The 14,053-nt window shown below is 37.8% G+C and overlaps 1 protein-coding gene across 1 annotated transcript in view; it reads left to right on the forward strand.

Annotated features, from left to right (window-relative positions):
- PREX1 (phosphatidylinositol-3,4,5-trisphosphate dependent Rac exchange factor 1) overlaps nt 1-14,053 on the forward strand; it is a 220,742-nt gene that overhangs the window by 121,717 nt on the left and 84,972 nt on the right. Inside the window, exon 6 of the mRNA XM_081323900.1 lies at nt 11,346-11,507. Coding sequence (XP_081180026.1) covers nt 11,346-11,507 — 162 coding nt within the window. The remainder of the gene's footprint in view (nt 1-11,345; nt 11,508-14,053) is intronic.

A 14,053-nucleotide genomic window follows, 5' to 3' on the forward strand; every position in this document is an offset into this window, starting at 1 on the left:
GTTACTTGTTTAAATAAAAAGCATGAGTATACCACTCTGAAGAAAAGAAATATTTTCATTTTAAAAACGGTACTATCAGAGTAGATTCTTAGGAATAAAAATTTAAAGGATTGGTTTTAGTTTATGTACTTGTTTTGCTACGCTATTCTGTCCTTTCGCCATTCGTTCATCTGAAATTGTACCATGAATTTGGGAAGGCAAGATAGTGAACTACCTGCTTATTTCATTTATCTACTGTATATTTCATATACTCTTCTGATACTACCTAGCTTGTAACAGATGAGACAAAACATTAATAAAATCATAAAATACATCCATAAGATCAATCAATATATGAACTATTAAAAATGATAAACCCATAGTTATTTTCAAACAACATCAAATATTCTCTTACAGACAAAGAACGTGTCAATAAATGCACATATGCCAAACAGAGTAAAGGAAGAAGGCCATTATGATATATGAGGAGAAAGAAAATCGGATACAAAACTTAATTATTAAAGTTTGGGCTGTCATATAGAGCACTATAAATGTGTAATTCAGCAATATTGTGTGAAGTTGAATTAGTGGACAAGGTCAGAATGGGGATAAGTGTACAAGAGAGATATGCAAACATTCCTTTGCAAAGAGAGAACAGGACTGACCTTTTAGTAAAAAATATATCTTAGTGCTAATAACTTGAGATACTTGAGATAGGGCAATGCTTCAAAAGTCCAAAAATCTTAATCCCGTTTTACATACCTAAGCCTATGAGTCAGACTGTTAAAAATTAGTTTGAATTTTTGCAAGAGGCCCAAAATAATCATTGGGTCAAGGCTAAGCAGGAAGGGAGGGCTTGTTTATTCCATGGATTTGCTCTGGGATTATGGTTGACACTTGGGAGCCTTCTCAAAGCCTCTAGAATAGGATAAACACACCAAGGAAGTTGGTATTTGATAAAAGTGCCCAGAATTCATTCCAGACTATGTTTCACTTCCTTAAACATCCACATTGATGTGGATTGCTTGGTTGGCTTTCAGTTGTATTGATGAGACTGTATAGAATTGACGAAAAGCAGAAGAGCAGAATTGGTAGTCCCTAGAGTTGCTTTCACACAACCTTATTTAGCCTTGTTAAATTTTCCTGTTACCTGGATTCATACAGTGCATATAACGATAACCAAGCATGTTAGGTTCATATAACATGTTAAGTCAAAAAATATATAATTAATGTTAAAGCTGAGCAAGCTTCTTGTGTTATGTTCAAAATAAATCTTGAACTGATCTGCTTAAGCAAATTGTTTGAATACAGTTATTACATGCTGCCAAACTGTAATTGTTACTATAGTGGAAGAAAAAAAAATTATGGAAGAATAATTATATTAATTTAATTATTACTTACTCTTAATTCAAGCCTTGCCCACTTTTACTGCAGTTATTTATTAATCTATGTCCCTGCCTCTTGCTCATGCTGCTCTTCCGCCTTTCTAAAGGACAAGACTGGGTCTTAACCCCAAATCTCAAATAATGGAAGGTGAACAACTTTAGACTGTCTCAAGCGCATCAAGAAGAGAGATTCTAGAATAGGTTGTGGAAGCTGCTTGGATAAGCTGTGAAACTTTTCGAACGAACAAGAAAAGAAGCCCGGTTGCTATGGCTCAACTTCCAGACGACTTCTAGAATAGATGTTGTTGTTTCTTTTTTTCAGCAAATCAATTATGTTAGGTAGCAAATAAGGCATCTTCTATTATATAATTACTGCTGCATCCAGTTACATGTGAACTAAACCAGAGTCACTATGGGTGTTATGTTAAGAAATTTTATATTCCTTCATCTTACAATGGTGATAAATTTCCCCATTGATACAGATATCTTTCCTCTCCTCCTAAAGTCATACAATTAATCACAGGTCAAGCAGAATTTGCTTAATGTGGATTCAGCTTTAGATTTAATGCACACTACTTCAGGACAAGGGGGCGCCATGGGCTAGCAGTTAAGATGCTGGGCTTGTTGACTGGAAGCACTGCATGATGGTGTGAGCATCGTCTCTTTCCCCAGCTCCTGCTCACCTAGCAGTTTGAAAGTATACAAATGCAAGTAGATAAACAGGTACCAATTCAGTGAGAAGGTAACAGTGTTCCAAGTGTCTTGACTTATAGAAATGTATTTAGACAACTTCCTCGCTGGCTCCTTTGGCTAGGACAGTGGTGGCGAATCTATGGCACGCCTGACAGAGGCAGTACTCAGATCCCTCTCTGTGGGCATGTGCGCCGCCGCTGCCAGCACTTGCGCAGGTCCATTAGGCCACCGCCGCCATCCGGAGCAGCAGCCTCACCCAACACAAAGGAGGCAAAGTGGCCAGCTAGCAAGCTCAAGTAGAGGTGGTAGAGCACACACTCCCAGCTAGTCAAAGGCCACCCCGAGCAGGGAAAGCCAGATCCCTATCAGCGCTATGGCCCCCCAGGCCCAGCTAGGATTGCATGCCTCCCCTCCCATCTATGCTGGGCCTCCTGCCCATCACCCCACCTGCCAGAGGCCCCCTGGATCTCCCCCAACCCTGCCCAGCCTCTACAGGTGTCCCCCCATGTGCAACATCGAGGTGGCCATGCCCACTCCAGCCACACCACCCAGTCTGCCATGACAGCTGCAACTATGCCCACCCAGTGGACCACACCCCCATGCCCCCCCCTGAGGGCACCACAAGGCTGAGGCAGCCCTGGCACTTTGTGATAAATAAGTGGGTTTTGGATTGTGGTTTGGGCACTTGGTCTCTAAAAGGTTTGCCATCACTGGGCTAGAAAAAGGAGATGAACATCGCCCCCTTGAGTTCTGGACAGGGAAATCCTTTACCTTTATCTTTATTTCAGGACAACTTAATTGGTGGCAGAATTATCCCTAGCCTCCAGTTTTTCATATTCTGTTTCAGATCTTGAAAACTATTATTATGTTAAAATAGAGGATTCCTGAACACATCAACGCTCATAGATTGCAGGATGGAATTGTGGCATTTTTTTTTATAAAGGACCATTCTCTATCTGGAAGCTTGTTAAAAGATAGTATTTCGAAGTCTCTGGCCCCAGTTTAAGAATCAAGAACCAAAAAGACAGAGAGCACTGCAGGGTTTTTGAAATACACTTTAAGAAGACTTGAGTAGCACTTGAAAGAGCCATAGAGGTAAACTGATCAGGTAGACTTTGTCACTTTGATAAATACCTCGAATTTTTAGTTGAGTTGCAGTAATTATATCCACCTTTGCTTTTTTTACTTAAACATGAGCGTATGCAGCTTTGAAGTAAATTTGTTTTGGCATCTCTCATCTTTCCTTTTTGGTTATGATTGTGGCTGTCCCATTGAGGAGGAACATTGTATTATCAGATTAGGGAAAAGAGTTTCAGAATAGGTGGCATAAATGTCAAAGAAGAGGAAAGATTGAATGGAATGTGAATTCAGGAAAAAAAATAGAAAAAAGATGGAAATCAGAGAGGAGAAAAAACAGATTTAAGGGATAGGTATATTGTAATATGATTATAAAGTTATGTTGATTGAGGGGAAACAATATTCAAATTTATATTGAGTTTCTTTTTAATTTTTTTTCTTCAAACTTGTATCCTCTAAACAACTGCAAAATGTGGGCCTGATTGAATGTTAAGGTAAACTTTGTGGCTGAAATCCTTATGAGGAATCATCATTTTAATGAAACACCCTGCACTCGAACCTTTTTTAATTATGATTATAATTATGATTATTAATCAACTGTATTATCAGGGGCAAACAGGATTATTGCATGATGGTATAGTCACATGTGAACATCACTAGTGTGAGTTTTGGCTGGAACAATTCATTCTGTGCCTTTGATTACAATTTTAGAGGACGGAATAAGAAACTTAACTTGTGCTAGGTATAGTGCCTGAGTCAGTTCTTAGACATTAAGCATATTTTGAGTTGCAATAAATGTTTAAAAAGTTTGGTATTAGTATAGTTTGATGGTTGGGGAATTTATAGTAACATTGCACAATCCGTGTATTTAAGCTATTTACTCAATGCTTTTGTAGCTTATACTTAGTGCTGTAAGACTACTGTACTTTTAACTGTTGAGTTCATCAGTGAGGCAGCTGCTATATGCTTCAACCTCTGGGCACTGAATTAGTGTATTCCACTCAGAGAGGACAAATTCTATGAATAAAATGAGGGATTAGAGTGAATTGGAAGCAATGTGGTTACAGATAAATCTCATCCTCAGGGTGGAGATTAATAGCATTTTCTCTGCTTACTTGTCCTCTAAGTTAATGGGATATGTAGGTCATAGTAACACAACACATCCTTGGAATCAACAGACTGATGGTTGTTTGGCAAAAGGATTATGGATAGTTGCTTTCATTTATTTGCATCTTAGATTTTCAGGTACTATCTGGCTGCAGCTCAAGGCTGTATTGTTTTGGTTTCCATGCCTGCCAGCTGTATGAACCACCTGAAAGGGCATTTGATAATTACAGGCTGTAGCCTAGGCAGGGAGTTTCCTCTATTCCTAAGAAAGGATCACCTAGAGGTAAAAACTGAATTGCCAGACTCCAGATTTACTTGAAAGAAAATACAAAACAGCATAACACTTGCCGCCCTTCATGATGGTAGGTGTCAGAAATCAATAGAGATAAGCATTGTGATGGAAACCTGGCCAAGTGCCCTTTATCTTTTCCTGGGATTGTATATAAAAAAAGACAGGATGGTGCTAATTAGCTAGATGTTAAGGTGCTAAAACTTCAGCCTTCCCAAGCTTAAAGCTCCGGTAGGAAAATTGACAGCTATGTGTTTTCAGTTCTGCAAAAGAATAATTATTTCACTGTAGTAAAATGATACTGGCTTATTCGTTGTATAATTTGGAAGAAGTAACATGATCCAAGGGAAAAGCAGTTTTGTATTGTGCAGAAATACTACCCAATGCAGTGGCACAAAATGCAAGCAACAGGGAGCAAGATAATCATTTTATATGGATATTGGTAGATTTTTGCAGAAAAAAAAATGTGCTCTGCTCTCAAAGTGAGTAAATAAAGATTATTGGCTTGCTGTAGAAAAAAGTCAGTGGGTGGCAACAAGATATAAAAACATATAAAAACAAAGCAAGTTTCAACAGAACAACATCCTTTCTTCTAAGAAGTACGTTTGATCCTTTTGCATGCTTGCCTTGTTTTTTTCACAATATTGTGGGTTATATTGTATTTTGCTATTTGCTTTTTTTAGGAAGCTGCTGGCATTAGATGAAATGGGATAATTCATTGGCTTCAAAAGTGGCAGTTCCTTTGTTTGGGAAATATAAGCTTAAGATTTCTATAATTCAGATATATAGGAAGTCCTCAACTTATAACCACAATTGGGACAGAATTTCCATTGCTAACTAAGGCAGTTGTTGAATGAGTTGTGCCCAAAGTTATAACCTTTTTTGCCACAGTTCTTAAGTGAATTTCATTTCATTTCATTTCATTTATTGGATTTTTATATTGCTGCAGTTGTTATGTGAATCACATGGTCATTAATAAATCCAGCTTCCCCCTATCAACTTTGCTTCTTGGAAGGTGGCTGGGAAGTCACAAATGGCAATCACAAGTCCCTGGGATCCCACAACTGTCATAAATATATGTCAGTTGCCAAGCACATGTCACTGTTTTAAGTGTGAGAACAGTCATAAGCCATCTTTTTCCAGTGCCTCTGTAATTTCTAAAGAGTGATAAATGAATGATTGTAAGTTGAGGTATACCTGTACAAATTTGCAGCTTCAGTTGTAGTATATTGTTCATGCATGTATAGAACAAGTATGAATATAGAATGATGTAAAGAACCACAACAGAGTCTGTAAGAAGAATGGTGCTTTTTCTGTGCACGTTAGACTGTGTGACTGAATTACTTCCCATGGACTTGTTTATTTACATGACAAACTAAAATATATTAAACAGGTCTCCTTCTATAGAATTTATGGTACCCATTCAGTAGTGAATGCTGATATTTCAATTGTAGTTCCCTCTGTATTTAAAACACTTTTAGCTCTCAGGCCTCTGCAGGCAGTTCTATGGCACATTATTAGCTCAATGTTCAACCTGGTAACGGGGTTAGAGCTTAGGAACAAATTATTTTCCTTGTTTTAATATCAGGTCCAACATTTCTTTATCACAATATTTTTTCTCAGAATTTCTCTTAATCCCTATGAAGGCTGTTTCTGGATCTCTTGCCCCTGTAACTACAATATGAAGCTGAACACTCCCCAGGAATGACTGCTCAGACTGAAGTGCTTTGTGCATTTTGTTCCCAATGCCGTTCTAATGCTGCCTTTCATGTGTTCATTTCTCTGCATTTGCCTTCTTCACTTCACAGTACTTGTTCCCTTTCTCTTTAACCAAGACAGCAGTCATTTGCACAGGAGGGGCTTCGTTCCTTGTATAGAAGTTGATTGGATTGACAGTTGACTCTTTCTTTGGCACAAGATGGGATCTTTCAGCACAATCGAGGGTTGATTTAAGGATACAACAAGAATGGGATGGATGAAAATCCCAATTCTGTTCCCTTTGTCCTTAAACCAAATTTGTATTCAAGCTGGAACTCGTACTTAGAAACAGACTTAGAAATGATAACACACTGTACCTAATTTTGAAGTGCTGGATTTATTTTGTTGATGAAAAGGCAAAGTCCTATCTGTCAAGATAGGGTGGGGGAGGGAAGATAACTTCAGGCTTTCAGTGTCCCTATTATAAGCTTAAAAGGAAGAATTTAATTAAAAGCTCAAGAGGGGATAGGTTTTGCTAGAATGCTATCTAACAGATTCTGTAATTGGTTCAACGATACTTGTGGGTTTTTGCAAAATAGCAAGAATATCAGTTTCATCAGTATTAAATGAAGGAACCAAGGGCAGCATGGATGCTTGCTCAAACCAAACCAAACATTTAATATATGCTGTAAAGACAGAAGGATAGTCACATGCAAAGTAGTGTACATCTGTTGTGTTGATGGATTGTGATATCTTTTCAATGATTTGGCAGGCTTAGCTCAAGTTCAGCCTGCATAACCTCTCAGTATGCTGCTGATTGTATTTAAAGTGTGAGTAGAATCTGGCTCTGTATGTAGAAAAATAGAGTTGAATATTTTTGTTACCTTTTTAGGTATGAAAAAAGTAATTCAACTTGATGTGTCTGTTACTAGCCATTATTTTTTGTAATCTACAAAAGATTAATGATCATTTAAGAAATATTTAAGGAGAGTTCACTCAGTCATTTAAGGTGAGAAAGAAAAGAAGAAAGGAAAGTCGCTTAATTTACCATTTGCTCAAAAGGACAAGAGTAATCCATGTTAATGAATCATGATAGTTGCATTTTGTATTTTAAAGGGGAGACCACCTGAGATAACAATCAGAGGACTCTCAAAAGGATCTTTTTGAAAAACTGATATGCTTCTACTGGTAGTCCTCACTTACCAAACATAATAGAGACCAGTAACTATCACTGAGAGGCATAGTTATTAAGCATGACTTGATGTAACCATGTTGACTTACAACATCAGTTCCAGCTGCGGTCACTAAGTGATTCACTGTGGCCCAGTAAGTACCACATCACATATCATCTCTTGAGATTTCCTGCTGGGTTTTCCATTAACATTGCTTGTCGGAAACTGGCTGTGAAGGTCACAAATGGCAGTTGTGTGACCCTGGGACACTGCAACCATCATAAATGCACATCAGTGGCCAAGTGGGTGAATCATGATTAAATGAAGATGGTGATACAACTTTGAGGAATTGTCATAAGTCCCCTTCGGCACTGTTGTAACTTCAAACAGTTACTGAATGAGTGGTCAGTAAGTGAGAACTACGTGTGTGTGTGTGTGTGTGTGTCTGTGTGTGTGTGTGTGTTGTATGTGTGTATATGCATATACATACATACATACACATATACCTGTTTTAGGTCTATCTCACCACTACTATCTAATCTATTTGACAGTAACATTTCAGAATACCAGGAAAATCTAGTTCTAGTTGAGATGCAATCTAATCAATAAGGCTGTTCTAATCAATAAAGCTGCTACTCTAATTCACACATAATAGTAATTGAAAAATGCAAAATGAAATAGTTGAAAAATGCTCTGATACTAAACATCAATGAGACTAGACAGTGGTCACAGCAACCTGCTTTAGAATTTACAGTAAAGATGTTGAAGTGATGGATAGCTTTCATTTTAGATTCATCTATTAACAGTAAAGGAACTTGAAGTTAAGAAGTGTGCCACAGGCTAGCACTTGGGAAAAGAGTAATGGAGGCCTTGGGGAAAATATTCAGAGGCCATGATGTAAAACAAAGATCACAATAATGCAGCAAATGGTTTGTGACACTTTACAGGAGCAGAAATTGGAATATGAAGTACTAGGGTAGAAAAAGTACTGACGGTTTTGAACTTGGTTGCTGAAAACTTATGAGAATACTACAGGTGGGCCTTGACTTATAATCACAATTGAGCCCTAATTTTTTGTTGCTAAGTGAGACATTTGTCAGTGAGTTTTGCCTCATTTTATGACCTTTGTTGTCACAGTTGTTAAATGAATCACTGAAGTTGTTAAATTATTAACATGGTTCTTAAATGAATCTGGCTTTCTAATTGCTTTTCCTTGTCAGAAGGTTGCAAAAAAATGATCGCATGATCCCAGGACACTGCAACCATTATAACTATGAGTCAGTTACCAAACATCTGAATTTTGATCATATGACCATGGCGATACAACAATGATCGTAAGTGTGAAAAATAGTCATAAGTCACTTTTTCCAGTGCCATTGTAGCTTTGAAAAGTCACTAAATGAAATGTAATAAGCCAAGGACTAGCTGTATAGGCAACCAAGAAAACAAACAGAAAAGTGAAAAGATTTCACACATAGTGTTCAGATAACTAAGCTTAAATTATCAAATTTTGCACATGGCATGCCAAGGTCTAGCTTGATGGAGAAGACTATAATTCTGAGAAAGGTGAAAGGAAAGAGGAAAAAAGGATGACCAGCAGCCAGGTGGATAGACTCAGTTATAGTGATGATGGGAGCATCATCGGAAAATCTGAAGGAGCACATTGGAAACAGTATGTCATGGAAAAATCTATGTGATCACTAAGAGTCAACATTGATTTGATGGCACACTCAGTCAAGCAATGTATCACAGGAGAATAAAACTTGCATTCAGTATGCATATTTCTCTTTATGTTTCATAATATTTTTTTATTATTTTTTTTATTTTAATTCCATTTATATCCCGCCCTTCTCTGAAGACTCAGGGCGGCTTACAAGCTTAGCAGTAGCCTTCATTCTATGTATATGCCTGCTTATTAGGGCTTTCACACACACCCCCAAGCGGCATTATTACAAAGTCAGCTTAATTGCCCCCAACAATCTGGGTCCTCATTTTACCTACCTCTGTTGTGATTCATGGTCAGCCTGTGGGTTCGGCAGTTGGGTCGGATGACGACTCAGAGGAGGAGGGGGTGTTGAAGATCTTGCTGATGATAGCCCTCAGGCAGGCCCCTCCCACTTGGTCACCATGGAGACCCAGCTGTGTGAGCCTGACAGTGTGGATGAAGATGACCCACAGCTGGCCCTGTTCAAGGACGCCCGACGCAGGAGGCAGTCAAGTAGGAGCAAACAGAGGAAGGCTGTGGGGCTTCTCGGAAGGAGGCAAAGAGAGGCCATGCCCTTAACTCTTTATAAAGGGAATGTTTGGGGAGGGCTGGTTTGCTGAAAGCAACCGCTCAGATAGTGTTTCAAAGTTCCTGTATCTTGGTACGTGTCTTGTTTGTTTTTGTAATAAATTTGGCAGACGTATTCCAGCCTCTTGCCGTTTATAAAGGGGTTGCCTTTTCTGCAAGGCCGGTAGCAGGCTGGTACAGAACAACCTCGGAAGGATGGAAGGCTGAGTCAACCTTGAGCCTGGTGGAATGCGAACCTGCACTAATTGCAGGCAGCTGGTGTTACTTAAGGAGGCATTAGCCCACTGCTCCACCAAGGCTCAGTTTTCAGAATTATTTTTTTTCTTTAAATAGTAATTAACACATGGAATCTAAAATGCAAATTTTCCCAACAAACCCCCCCCCCCCCCGCAATCTGAAAACATAGATTGGATTATAAGGTCCCTTCCAATTCTATTCTGTAGATTACGGTTTTCTTGACTACTAGCTGTGCATTGCTGTTGCAGTCAGTGCAATCCAAAACTCAGTCTTCCAATACTCATTGTCTTCTCACTAAATGGAGAATGAGACAGCTATGCCACAATTTTGCCATTAGAGCTTGGATTTTGAAGGTATCAAAATGAAATAATCAAATAGAAGAAAATACTTACTAAAATATTTCAGTACTCCAGCCAAGCTACAACCTATCTACATTAAAAAAAAGAGTACCAGGAAGAAAGAACAGATTATAAGGTTTAAATGAAATGATATTTTAGCAAAATGTTACTAGTCCAAAAATTATTTCATTGCAAGTTGATACGGACTATGTTATTTGTCAAATTTTTGTTATTGTTGATTTCTATAAAGAAAGGGTAGGAGTAGAAGAGGAAACTGTATAGGTAGTCCTTGACTTACAACCATTCATTTAGTGACCATTTGAAGTTACAATGGCACACAAAAAAGTGACATGACTCTTTTTCACATGTCCGCTGCATAGCACCCTCATGGTCACCTGATCAAAATTCAGACACTTGGCAATGGCAAGTATATATGACAGCTGCAGTGTCCCAGAACCCTGTGATCACCTTTGGCGACTTTCTGACAAACAAAGTCAAGAAGGGAGGCCAGATTCACTTAACAACTGTGTTACTAACTTAAAAATTAAAGTAATTTACTTAACAACTGTGGCAAGAAAGGTTGTAAAATGGGGCAAAACTCAGTTAACTATCTTGCTTAGCCACAAAAATATTGGGCTCAATTATGGTTGTAAATTGAGGACTACCTGTAATAGGTTTTAGGGACTGACGCTGTTCTATCTGTGAATGAACATCCTTGGACACAATCCTTGGAAGTAAGTGGTACATATGGAATCTGAATGTTTAGAAAGAAGTACAGGAACTAACACACTGATGAGCTGATTGAGAAACCTGAAAACAAGAGTATTCAGAATTACATGTTTGAAAACTGTTAACCTTCTAAGATTAGAGGATTGCAAGTTGGGCAGTCTTGTCTTGCAGTCTTCCAAGAATTAATAAAATGCTTGAACTTGATATCTTTCAGTTAGAGACATCTACTTGCCGTTGTGTTTTTCAGTAATTGCATTCTGTCTTCATCATAATGGAAAATTGTTTTGTCTTATAACTTCTATAACTTATTTCTGTTTTCTCTTTTTCTTTTTTACAACTTTCTTCCAGGAATTAGCCAAGAGGACACCCGCTAAACATCCAGATTATCAAGCGGTATTGAATGCATTACAGGCAATGAAAACAGTGTGTACCAATATCAATGAGACCAAAAGGCAGATGGAGAAGCTGGAAGCTCTTGAGCAATTGCAGTCTCACATTGAAGGATGGGAGGTATGGTGGAAAGTGGGTAATAGATTTCATTCTAAGCTTTTGGTCATCAAGTAGAACTATAAGTAAAGGAACAAATGTATGTAAAAAAGTGAAAAAAGTAAGGTTCTACATTTAGGCAAGAAAAAACAAATGTATAGGTATAATATAGGGTATACCTTGCTCAATAGTAGTCACTGTGAGAGGGATCTCGGAGTCCTAGTGGACAATCACTTAAATATGAGCCAGCCGTGTGCTGCAGCTGCCAAAAAAGCCAACACAGTGCTAGGCTGCATTAACAGAGGGATAGAATCAAGATCATGTGAAGTATTAATACCACTTTACAATGCCTTGGTAAGGCCACACTTGGAATACTGCATCCGGTTTTGGTCACCATGATGTAAAAAAGATGTTGAGACTCTAGAAAGAGTACAGAGAAGAGCAACAAAGATGATTAGGGGACTGGAGGCTAAAACATATAAGGAACGGCTGTTGGAATTGGGTATGTCTAGTTTAATGAAGAGAAGGACTAGGGGCTGCCACAAAGAAGAGGGACTATTCTCCAAAGCGCCCGAAGGCAGGACAAGAAGCAATGGATGGAAACTAATCAAGGAGAGAAGCAACCTAGAACTAAGGAGAAACTTCCTGACAGAACAATTAACAATTAACCCGTGGAACAACCTGCCTCCAGGAGCTGTGAATGCTCCAGCACTAGAAGTTTTTAAGAAGAGACTGGACAGCCATTTGTCTGAAATGTAGGGTTTCCTGCCTGAGCAGGGGATTGGACTAGATGACCTCCAAGGTCCCTTCCAATTTTACTATGATTAAATTTAACTTGTCTTCTAAACCATATTAAAATATTTCACCATGATTTATATCTGCATACTATGTTTGATTTTTTAGTTTTTTTCTATTTTTTTCTTTTTATTCTCTTTTTTGTTTTGGTTTTACAATACAGTTTATCTGTCTAATTTTTAAGTCTGTAATTGAGTTGGTTAAAATTCATTTCATGAATTGAGTATGATTTTTTTAATTGGACAAAAGGCCATCCAGTAATAATGTCTGCAAGTGTCTGATAGGCATAAGTATTTGACAGAGGCCAGAGATTAAGCAGGAGGAGAGGTTTCTAGTGAGCAAATGTGTTTTTTATTCTACTGTCTAGAATATAATTTGCTAAATAACTTCCTGGACTTATTGGTGTCTGGAGCATCCTGTATTTGAGAGACTGATGGTTACCAGCCGAAATTCTTTTGCTGGACACATCTGTTAGAAGTCATGTAAACTTCCTCATGTTTAGAGTGTTTATTCCACTTTGAGATTGTTTTGTTTTGACTTGTACATTTGCTCATTCAGACTTCTTTTTTGGCATCCAACTGGAGCCATGTGAATGATGTAGATAGCCAGCTATGTAAAAAAAATATTATTTTTTGGATAGCAAGCTTGGTCAACAGAGCTCAGATAGAATGTTCAGTGTCTGAGCACAAATAGAAATCTATTCTGAATTGAGGGTTTGAAGTCTCAGTGACTACTTTGCCAACCCAAATCCATTTTTTTAACATTGTAAGCTGTCCAGAGTCACCTCATGGTGAAATGGGCAGCAAACAAATTTAATAAATAAAATAATAAATTAATCCAGGATAGCAGTGGAGTAACAACGGTAATAATAAGGAAACAAATGGGATTGGCTAGGATAGTAGTGGATTAACAACAGTAATAATGAGGAAACAAATGGGATTGGCTAAGCATTGCTGTAAGGATTTAAATGAAGCACAACAAACATTCTGAGAATTACAAGAATTTCTGATATATTTATCAGGGTTTTCTTTTAGACAAACAAAAGCTTCTTGCTGATTTATTCCATCGCATAGAGAATTCAAAAGGTAACATCATCTTTTTGGACTATTACATAAAAATCCCCAAAATGTATTTCTAAAAGCTTGTTCATATTAGAAGCTGATCTTAATTGAATATAGTTTTTATAGCCAGAAAGGATTATAACCAGAAGGGATATTTCTTCTATATTCCTCAGAAGGAATAAAGAAGGACAATTCCTAAAAATATTGTACTTTTAAAAAAGAAAAATCGGTATAGAGAGCGAACTGCAAAAATACATGGATATCAGAGTTATTCTTACATTTGATCTTCGTAGTCCTTTTTTAATATTTACTTTACTTTACTCCTGTAATGGAGTACTTTCTATTTCCCATTAGTTAGAGGCATGCTACAGACCTGATGATATGAATATTTAATTAGTGTTTTTAATTTTTTCTGTATATTGCCTTATATCAGTGCTTTATATTTAGCCCATGTTTGGGTGGGGTTTAATGTTAGGATGAGATACATATGCAAATAATTCCCATTTCTATTGGTAAAACCAACCAAAAGTTTAGAAAACAGGCTGAAATTTTACCACCAATATTTGCTTATCGTATTGCCAAGTTTCAGTGGTGTTTCCTTGGGGAGCAGAGGGACAGAAATAAATAGCTTATGTGGGTTGCCTCTGGCCTGTGATTGCCTTTTCTTTGTTTAGATCTGAGTGAGGTGCATCAGATTTGTTTACCAAACACATT

Source organism: Vipera berus (assembly GCF_964194415.1).
Source record: "Vipera berus genome assembly, chromosome: 3".
Taxonomy (NCBI): domain Eukaryota; kingdom Metazoa; phylum Chordata; class Lepidosauria; order Squamata; family Viperidae; genus Vipera; species Vipera berus.